General features: G+C 30.2%; 1 protein-coding gene across 1 annotated transcript; it reads right to left on the reverse strand.

Moving 5' to 3' along the window:
• Positions 1–328: 328 nt before the first annotated feature.
• LOC129881848 (beta-D-glucosyl crocetin beta-1,6-glucosyltransferase-like) lies at positions 329–2,290 on the reverse strand. The gene has a single exon (XM_055955957.1). It carries the CDS (start codon positions 2,201–2,203, stop codon positions 854–856), a length of 1,350 nt encoding a protein of 449 aa, XP_055811932.1. The 5' UTR covers positions 2,204–2,290; the 3' UTR covers positions 329–853.
• Positions 2,291–11,660: the final 9,370 nt, after the last annotated feature.

Raw genomic sequence — 11,660 nt, forward strand, 5'->3', positions numbered from 1 at the left:
AAACAACAATATTGTTCACGTAAGCTTTGTTGAAGCCTTGAAGGTGATAGAGTTAAGAGTCCAGTTTGATTAGAAAAATATGTAAGCAAGTAAAAAACGTAATATATAAAAAGTCAAAATCGTTTTAAAATAAGGGCAATTTTCCCCCCCTTAGGTTATATAGTTTAGGGGAAAATTTGATCCTAACTAATAATGATGATCCCAGCTATTAACAGAGAACAAATCTGTTCCTTTTGACATAGTTCAAAAATAAATTTAACTCATAACTGAAAAATTAATAAACTCTCAAGGGGATTGAGGATAAATGTACATAGACAATAAGAAATAATGGGTTCGATTGATTAATATGGCTGTCTTAGCCCACTAATGTAAGCATGTCGTATTCATCATGTGGCATGTGTATATATGTATCCAAAATTTTTTGTTCCAACTAACATAGATTTGTGTTGATATAAAAGGAAAAATGCCAGAGTTTCTGATATCTATTTCCAGGAGTCGAGCCAGAGATCTTTGGAAATGGTGAAGTAATATGATCTCATCCATTTCATCGCACTCTTTGATGGTGAATTTTAGCCTTGAAGTATCTTGTTCGCGTCTGAAATAATTTATGCTTTGTATGTATTTCTCAATATTTCAACTAAGAGGTATAATCCTCTCTAAATACACAATGCAAGGAAGAGAGATCTTGTTCAACTAGAGTTTGAACTCATATACAAGACAATATGATCATAAGAAGCCTATCTCTAAATTACAGCATTCGATACAATTTGTATATATTAAATGCTCTTATTTCAATCTTTATTATCTAAATACTTATAGTGTCTCCAATTCCAATTCATCATTCCCTTATAAATCAACACAAAAGCTTCAACAACTTTTTAACCCCTTCGTCTATAGTTTTCTCCCCTTTCAATTTTATCTTCTCACTCAATTCCATTGCCTTCAAATTTACTTCTTTCCGAGTCTTCTTCTCTACCACCTTCCTTATTCCTTTTGCCACTTCTTCTTTCATTATTTCTCCATTTTCACCTCTCAAAATCTCTACCCCTATGCCAAGTTCCTCTACTAATCTTGAATTAAATGGTTGATCATGATTCATAGGCATGGCTATTATCGGTATGCCAAAACTCATGCTTTCTAACATCGAACTCCATCCACAATGATTAACGAAACCACCAATACTTGAATGCTTCAAAATTTGACTTTGTGGAGCCCATCCTTCAATAACCATCCCCTTTCCCTTTGTTCTTTCAAGAAAACCTTGTGGAACCATTTCTTCTATTGTAATGTTCACCTTTTTTGGAAATTTGATTGTCCAAATAAAGCTAACTTTGCTTAGCTCAAGCCCTTTGGCTATCTCTTCAATTTCTTGCTTTGACAAGAAGCATTCACTTCCAAATGATATATACACACATGAAAATTGATCCTTCTTGTCTAGCCATGATTGAATTGTCCTCCAATGCTCCTCCTCACCTATGGTCGCCTCACGAATGAGTGGTCCAATTGGTATCAACTCCTTCTTTCCTAAGGTAGAAACATAGTCTACATACTTTCCCTCAATCTCCCTACAAGTGTTCAACAAAACAATGTTGTGAGATTGTTCAAAGGATTTAAGGATCACGTATCCAAAGGCTTTCTCATCGCGTGGTTTTATCGGTTGTATATCTAATTTCTTGATCTCATAGTCATGAAGGTATAAGGAAGAAAAAGGAAAAGATGTAAGGCTTGAAGTCCCATAAAGAAATTGGTGGTAGAGGTAGGCAAGGCAAGAAGTTGAAGAAACATAAAACATAATAGCATGAATATTGCATGATGAAGCCATAGTTGCTACCCATGGTTGGAACCCATCATAGATAATCAAGTTAGGTTTTAGGATTTCAATTATGCTTGGAAATTTGGAAGAAGCCATTTGAAAGGCTTGAATAAGAGTGGAATTAAGATGGGGAGGGAGGCCATTAGTTGTATGGTAATGAGGAGGTAACTCATGCAAATAAGGCAAGTGAAATTCAACAAGTTGTATGGAGAGATTATTATTATCTAGGGTTTCCTTGATAGATTTGAGAATAATTGGTGTGGAAAGAAAATATATGTGAAAGTTCATTTTTGATAATTTCTTGGCTAGTGCCAAAAAGGGATTTACATGGCCAAAACCTAACCATGGAAACAGTAGGATACTAGGACTATTTACCTTAGTTCTCTCCATGAATGGAATAATTATGGAAATTCTTATAAAGCATATATCACAGTTTATAGGGTAAGAAAATAAGTTTAGGTATATGGACTTTTCATTTTGTTTTTGATGTTCACTACTCGATTGGGATGTAACCAATTTATTTGCATGTCAATTGAGAGAATTCAAAGTAAAAAAGTTAAAAAGAATTTAACCAATTTATATTATCATTTTTTTGTATGGATTGTTGTTAATAGTTATACTTCAAATCATATGATATTTTTACATTAGCACTATATAAAAGTTTAAAGGAAACAGATATTTTTGAATGAAGTTAAAAAGAAACAGATACTTTTGAATGTTCATTCTTCATTTAGAGCATAATTATTCTGTGTTATTATTTCGTCCGTTCCCTTTTAGTTGTTATTTTACATTTTTCGAAAATTAATTTGATTAATATTCAAAGTTAAATTAGATTATATTAGTTCGATATTTTCACATAAAAATTTAGAAATTCAAAAATTGTACGACAAATACTATAAATTGTAATTATTTTCATATCAATATAATAAAAAATACATCTTGAAATGTTAGTCAAAGTTCATATTCTTTGACTGTAAAACAAGAAACTGCGACAACTAAAAAGGAACGGAGTGAGTAACATATAGGCATGGGCGAAGCCACCTTACAGTCAGGTGTTCATCCGAACCACTTTCGACAAAAAATTATACTATTTATATATAGTTAAAATAATTTTTTATGTATATATAATAGATGTCGAACCCCCTTCGGCTAGTTCATATATCTACTTTTCAGATTTTGAACCCTTACGAAATTTTTTGGCTCTTTCATTGCATAAGACAAAAATAAATTGAGACTAAAGTAATGGCATGGACCCTCTAAACATAGTCATATGATATAATAACCACCGGCAAAATAATTAGATATGGTGAATCTTTTAATTTGGATTTTGACAGGTTACGTACTAAAAGTCTACAGCGAAACTTTTAAAACATGGTACAATTATAAGAAAAATCCAACAAATATAGGCTAATTATATTAATGTGATGCACTAATTAATTGAAGATGTTATCATCAGGTAGCAAATCAGGGACTAAAGAACAACACCGACGGTAAGAACAGTTTAATATTTTATGATCAGTAGCCACGTGCAGTAAAAATGGTCACACTAGAAAACGATTCTTTAAAAAATTATTATGTATATAAAAAATGATACCATACTGAGTCTATGGTTAGAAATTACATTTCATACATACTAAAATTTGAATATATTTAATAAAATTTTTGATTTTGCCACTATTTACAACATACTGGATAAAGAAATTAAAATTGTCATTATCAGAAAATAATTCATGGTCACTAAGTATTAAATATAGTATCTAGCTATAGATTACAAAAAAACGTGACTGCCTTTTTATATAAAGTCAGCAATACTATTATATTACAGGGGCGGAGCTACCTTCGGGTGTCAAAGTAACACCTCTTTATAAAAAAATATATTATTTATATAGGTTAAATTTTGATTTAATATATATATATATATAGTGTTGACGCTTCTTAATATATATAAGTCCAAAATTTAATATATTGGTTAAAAGATTGCAAAAATTATTTGAGGTTATCTATTCTAACCCTTCTAATAGCATAATAATATTTTGACATCTTTAATGAAAATTTTGACTCTACATAACTATCATGAAGATGAGATTTTAGGAAAGTTAAGCTTTTATAAGAATATTATAGATTATTAGATGATAGTATTTTTTTTATTTATTTAAAGCCATCTTCATGGTGGAAGGTCAGGCTCCCCTATCTAGTGTATATTAAAATTCAAAAAGAGAAAACATATGTAACACGAGATAGATGATGTCTAACCTCGTCTAATATGTTAATATAATATTTGTAATATTTACATTTGAATTCCAAATTGAAAAAGAAAAAGAAAAAAAAAACTATTGTTCGTATAAAAAGTTAATAGGAAATATATAATGTAAGTTTTTTTAACACTGTATAGTTACGTAAAGTTCTCTATATTTTAAGGCCATTCTTTTTTATTGGGGTAAGTTTTTTAACGAAAAAATTATTATGGAGAATATATTTTTATAAATAATTATTGATTTTAGCGATATTTTTTATTTATTACCATCTATAGCAATATTATGATATATTTATCATGTATTAAGAGTGAATTATGCATGCAATATAAATGTATTATAAGTGTTTTAAAATATATTATACTTGTTTGGTAAGAAATTGACATAATCTATTATAAGTGTATTAAAATTTGTGATAAATATATTATTCATGAATAAAACTTGTATTATATGAGTTTTATAAATTATTCTCGCTAATATGCATTAAAATTATACTAAAACTGTATTATAAATGTATTATAAGCGTTCAATAAAAAAATATATTATTGCTATAAACGATAAATATTTTCTTAATATAGTATATTTATATAAGTTCCCTTATTTAACATTGTATAGTTACATAAAGTTCTCTATATTTTAAGGCCATTCGTTTTTCATTGGGCTTTAACATTAGAAATGTTCTCTAAATTCAAAACAAATCAAAAATTGGATGTGATCCATTACTGGATTGTTAAGATAAATTACTGCTTATTCGATCAATCTTATTCAAACTTATTGCTATAGGATTTTCTCTTATTCTGAATAACTTCAGCTTGTCTTGAATACTCTCCAAGAGCCCATTTACCAGCCAATTGTAATGACCCGCTAGGTCTTTTCGAGAACGAATTCTCCTCCTTTTATAAAAGATATTTTCCGTAAAAAAAATAAAAATAAAATTTAATGGTTTATTTGGACTATTCGATAACTACAGTTATCTAGTTGAGGGGTAACTTTAGATAACTAATTTAATTGGTGGGCTAAAATGATAATGTAGTTAATATATTATACCACTTGTCCCATATTTATTAAAATAAGTAGTAGATTTTTTTTCACTTGTAGTACATAATTAATTAGAAGAGAAAAGTTAAAGATATTAGGCGAGAACTTACCTGCGCGGCTCGAACGACGGAAGAGAAACGTTGCAAAGAAAGAGAGAACAATCAGGTAAGATTATATATAGTTAGATTCATATTAGCATTCTATTATTATAATATTGAAATTTTGAATGGTGCCGCCGTCGAACAATTGGTTTCTGCCACTAAATGTTGTTAATTTCAAAATCTTATGGTGATTATTCATTTGATTAGATTATATTGATTTGGAAACCCAGCGAAAGGGGAAGGCTCAGGTCTCGGAGTAATTGCTTGATTATTTGAGACAAGTAAATTTCTAAATATCGGTTTAAGCTTGTAGCTACTTGTATTTTCTTGTTATGTGCACTGAGGAGTAATGAGAATTGGACTGGGCTATTGATGGTATGATTGGCCGTAATAATGGAGGTGAGGGATATAAAATGGCGATCAAATGACTATATTGATATGAGATAGGAAAAATTATTTTTGTTGTTATGTTATTATCGTGAATTATATGAACATGAATTGATTGCATTGGTTCTGACATATTGTGTTGAGACTGAAAATGATATGAAACAAAAGGGGTCGGGCCACACGCTCCGTGGCAGGATATATATATTGAGGGGAAAGGCCACACGCTCCATGGCAGGTTACATGGACAGAAATGTCCCCATGGGTTCCGGACTGTGATTTAGCGGATGTGTACCGATAGGACAGACATGCATCATTTCATTGCATTGCATTGCACCTTTCTGATATTTGTTAATTTGTGTTTACCCTTATATTACTCTGTGTATGCTGAACTTGACTTGGTATGATTCATTGATGAGACTATTGATGAGAAATTTATTACTGTTGTTATTGCACAAGTGTAGAGTTGGGCTGATTTTATGCAGGTTCTAGTTAAGGAGGTTCGGTTGAGAGGACAGGAGTACTTATATCTATTGAGCTTGGCTTAGTTTTAGTTATCCACTTGCTGAGTACCGTGTTGTTTGGTATTCACCCCTTGCTTCTACACTTGTGTAGGTTGTGAGCTCGGACCTGCTTGATCTCCTCGCATTTTATACCACATCCGAGGCTATCATCTCGAGTGTTGAGGTAGCTGTTACATCCATCTAGCGGACACCTCTTACTCTTTTATTATGTTTTAGTCCTATTCTAGAGACAAAGACATTGTGACTATATTCTCTTTCGTACTTCGGTAATTTATTAGTGGCTTGTACACGTGAAAACCAATTTTGGGGGATGTTGAGTTTGTTTTACATGTTCTCGATTAAGTTAAATTTTGATTTATTTCTTTTCTTCCGTATCTATTTTTCTGTTGGGTATTAGGCTGACTTGTCTCGGTAGATTGAAATGAGTGCCATCACACCCGTATTCGGATCGTGACACCAATTAACCTTTATGCTGGGCAATGGCAACATCTTATGTATGGCAAGGCCCACGAGGGACAGAGTAATTTGAGTCGAAGTCATGATCGAACATGATGTTTGTGTGATGAATTTAGTTAAGAAATAAAATTGAGTTTTTGCGATCAGCTACAATTTTTAGCATAATAATAAATACTTGATCCTAAAATTCTTAAAAAAGATAAATCCAAACCCAATCAATATATATTTTTTAAATTTTTAATTAGCAAAATTGTGTTTGAATCCTATTAAATATGAAATTACCTATTCCTAGAATATATGACTTTCTACCGTGAATCCGGAGAAATTAATGTATACTAGTATATAAGAAGCTTTTACATACTGCATATATTAGTAACTTTTTAACATATAAAAAGAAAAAAGACAAAAATAATACATGTCGTGAGTTGTACTAAAAACAGAAGTGTCATGATTACTAGCAAACAAACAAATAAATACTTACAAAATATCCACTGGTTTCTTAATTTCTATTCCATCCATTCATCCTAATAGACATTGATGTAAGTTCATCACCAAACAATACCAAAAAGAGAGAATATTTTAGGGCCATTTGGACTGATATTAAAAAATTTCACCATAAAAAATATAATGCACTGAATGAAATTGATTCTCCAGTAATTAAAGATTTTAGATTCAAGTTCTGATTGAGAGCGCTTTCCTCAAATAGAATCCTACATAATATGAATTCAAATTAATCAAATTTTAATATAAATATCAAATATCTAATAATTTCACAATACTCAAATGAAATCATGAAATTTGTGAGTAGAGTTGACTAAAAGGTACAAAAATATAACCATTCAAATAAAAGAGACTGCAAAAGCAAAAATATAAATAGTTTAATTTTTTTTATATAATTTACTTTCGATCCGTTCATATTCCAGCAGACCCGCTCGTTTGCTATTCCTAATTAATTGTTGTGAGGGTTGGAATCAGTGTTGACTGAAGATATCTTTCTTGACCATCTTTTTTGTCACACATAAGTATTCCTTAACATACTAAAACCCTTTAATAGAAGAGACGTCAAAAGCAAAAAAAACAAAAAGCAAAGCATTATTCTAGGTGTGTAAATTAATTAAATACTCACTGCAATTTCGGCTCTGAATTATACTTTTGGATAACTATGTTTGTGTGGTGGTTGTTGGGAGGTTAGGGGTTAGGCGTAGGGGGTGGACTCTTTTTTATTTCTCGCCGTGTATTCGAAATCTACATTAAAGTCTCAATTAAATTCAAATTATGAACTGCAAAATTTATTTGAGAATTATCATTTTCAATAAAATTTTCTCCATATTTAAAACTCTGACAAATTTAAAATCTCTAATTAAAAGTAAAACAGTTTCACCTTTACACCATAATTTATGTTGGTAGGGGGTGGACTCTAATTGGCCACCGGTCATTCCATAAATCTAGAGGTAAACATGGTACGATCTTTTGTATAGTTTGAGTGACTCTGAAAAAGAAGTACTTTTTCTTTGTTGTAAATGGAAATCAAATCTTGGGAATAAAATTCACTCACATTATATATATCATGTATATCTCTACCTTGAATTTCCTTTTCTTTACTTTGGAATTGTAAATCAAAGGGCGACGTGACGAACTACTACTTAGTACCCATCATTACATGCATGGAGTTCCAATTCCCGTCAAAACTTCTAAATGACAGCTTTGTTTGTTTTGATATTTATGAGTTCTCTAATAAAACGATATACAAAGAACATATAATATAATATAAAGAAATATTAAACACACTTTTAAATTTGACATAAATTATTAGTTTTGTCTTTAAATTATTAACAATCTTACAAATATTTCTCTACTTGACTAAACTTAAATACACCTCCGATCTGCCACATAACATCGCAAGTGGTCTTAAACTCTTCTAGGAATATGAGATTCTTAATAAAAAATTGAAAGAATTGTTGATAACACCCCTAAACTTAGCGAGAATTTAGGGGTGTATTTCACTCATGTTACATGATGGGTATATTTAAACTCAGTTAATTAAGTAAAAGGGAGTTTTTAAGATTGTTAATAAGTCAAAAATGAAACTCATAATTCACGCCGAATTTAGGGATGTTTTTCAATGCTTTGGTGTAAAATGATGTGATTGGCATGGGTATACTAATTTTATTCTGGAACTTGACTCCATGACTATACTCAATATGCTAATGATGTAGTTACAACTATGAAGCTGAAACAAATCATTGATTCCATCAATATTATCAAAAAAAAAAAGTGCAAATACAAACTAAACATTGCTTCAGAGAAGGAAATCGAGTTGCAGACTGTTTAGCTATACTTTTCACCAGATGCTCATCACTCAATTCTATTCCATTCTCCCTAGATAAGCTAAAGGTTTCTTTCTGCTGGACAAATGGCAAATGCCTAGTATTAGGAGCAAATATGAAAGAGCAAATTTCTAAGCTAGTTATTTTCTTTTTCGCAGATTCCCAGAAGACTCTGTACGTAGTAGATTTTATAAGCCTTCTAATTTATTTTTTTTGAGTGATTACATCACTCAAGGCTCAATGTTGTATTAAGGTCAGATTTAGCTCTTTGCTCTTTTTTTGCTAATACAAAACCCTATCTGGGTAATTGATTAAAAAAAAGTTACTTCTCTATATAATATAACATAATTTTATAAAAGATACATTGGTTCCACAAAAGACGTGATTATTATAATGAAAAATATCATAAATAATGATTGTTATATGTAGAGAGGTCTGATTGTACCAACAATGTAACTTACTCTCAATTTATGTGATTACAATTTAATTAAACATAGAATTTAAAACTAAATAAATAAAACTTATGATTTAAAACAAGTTATCATTATTTGTGTGGCTATAATTTATTAATGCTATTAAGGGTAAAATAAAAAAAAGTTTATAATTAAATTATTTTTAATTATAAAAAAGCACTCCTCTTATATGAAAACTAGTTTCCTTTTATTTACTCTAACGAGAATGATCTTTCTATATTTTACATTCCATCTATCGTGAGTAGTTGTCATATTTTTATTTTCTGAGATCGTCAAATTATGTAAATTTGATCAATATTTTAAAATGTATGTTTTTATTAAATTTATATGAGAAAAATTGTAATTCGTAGTACTTTTCATATATAGTTTTTTAATTTCTTAATTTTAATTGAAAAATATTGAATATTGAGTTGATCTAGTCCAATTTAGCTTCAAAGATAAGTCAACTTGAATCTGGAAAAGCAAAACAAGACAACTAATTTGGGACATAGAAAGGAACAATTTAACTTCAAATTTCACATTTTACCTTAGTGAGATGATTTATGATGACATAAATATCTATAGCTTAAAATGTATGTCCTATCAAACACCGTCACATAAATTGAGAGGTCGGATAAGTTTATTTTTGAGAGGTGACAAAATTAGCCCATAAAATCATAACCCGCCCAACCCATAAAAGTTTGTGATGATTATTGGCTCGCTCATTTATTAGCTCAACCTATTTTCAAATTTTGGGATGATATCTAGCTCAAATGGATCCATAAGAAATTTTGTCAAAATATTTTTACATATATATATTGATATGTTGTATGTAACCATCATAAAGAAAAGCAATAATTTTTTTTAGATACTAAAAAATTATAAAAATAAATAAATAAAACAATTAAAACTTAGTAAGAATTTGACGGAAAATTAGATTTTGACCCGAGTTTTCAACTCATTTCACACCAAATAACTTTAAAATGGACTAATAACCATCCCCTTAAACTCAATTTATCTTCACCCGTCCAAATTCAATCAAATCCATCCATATGTCACCTCTAGATTATATTTTGGGACAGACAAGAAAAGTGCATTACATGTTTTGAATTAGAATATAGAGAGTACTATTCATAATTATTAAGATCAAGAATATTGACTACTAGCTTTTATGTATTAGAACCAAGGTTAATTGCATGTTCCTTTAAACAAATAACAGCCTTTCACTTGAGGTATTGTCTTTCTCTATCAGTTGCTAAGCATATACTATCATTTTTAGATCAAAATCACTCTTTTAGTGATTTCTACTTTAAGAATACAAGGAATATATGAAATCTACTTGTGGTACTTTTAAGCTATTTTTTAAAATAAATAAATGAATAAATTAAACCAACTGTCATAAATAATGATTACGAATTGGAAATTAGAATGAGAAAAATTGATGATGACATATATTTGACATGCATCAACTCTTAGGTTTACAAATTGAACAAATTAAAATGCTTTGACTGTGTATTAGCTAGAAAAGAAAAACTTTAATATAATAGATGGGATTGAAAAATATTAAAACTCCTATTTTCAAATAATTAAGTAGCATTAAGATGAATATGGATTGCGGTGTAATGATTGGGATCCTTCCACTTGTAATGAGCAGGAGTGGAGCTAGCCAAGTAGGGCTTACATCATTCGTCCGACCCTCTTCGACTTTTACGTATGTTTTTCTTTTTTTGGTTTTCAACTCGATGTTCGGAGCTCATGTGGAGCCTCGACTAAATTCAGATCGCGTACTACAGGATCCGTTTGTGGGTGCGCTCCCAACAAGATTTTTTTTCATACGCAAGGCTCGAACCCGAGACCTCTGGTTAAGGGTGAAACAGTCTTATCACTGCACCACAACCTATGTTGGTGACTTCTACATATGTTATTTCTTTATATTTATAATTCTGACTCCATCATTGATTATCATAAGCCTCGAATTCAAACTGCTGAAAATGAAGTTTCCGTTGAAAGCGCTGCCTCCAAAAATGAGCTATGTGATGCCCGAATTCAAATTTAGTAGAGTCTAAGTGCATTGAATTGTATCTATATATAACCTCACTTATAAAGTTCTTGTAACTAAAATCCATAAAAATATCCAAAACTATTGAATTGAATTGTTAAATTGAGCGTTGGAAATGTAAATGAAAGAGGATGACATAAGGTTTAAACTGTATTTATTGTAAATCAGAGGAACATCCTCTGATTATATTTCCTAGAATAAGCAAAGGGCTAAAACTGGCAGGATAAAGCCAGATAGGATATATATATTTATTA

Source organism: Solanum dulcamara, chromosome 3, assembly GCF_947179165.1.
Source record: "Solanum dulcamara chromosome 3, daSolDulc1.2, whole genome shotgun sequence".
Classification (NCBI taxonomy): Eukaryota; Viridiplantae; Streptophyta; class Magnoliopsida; order Solanales; family Solanaceae; genus Solanum; species Solanum dulcamara.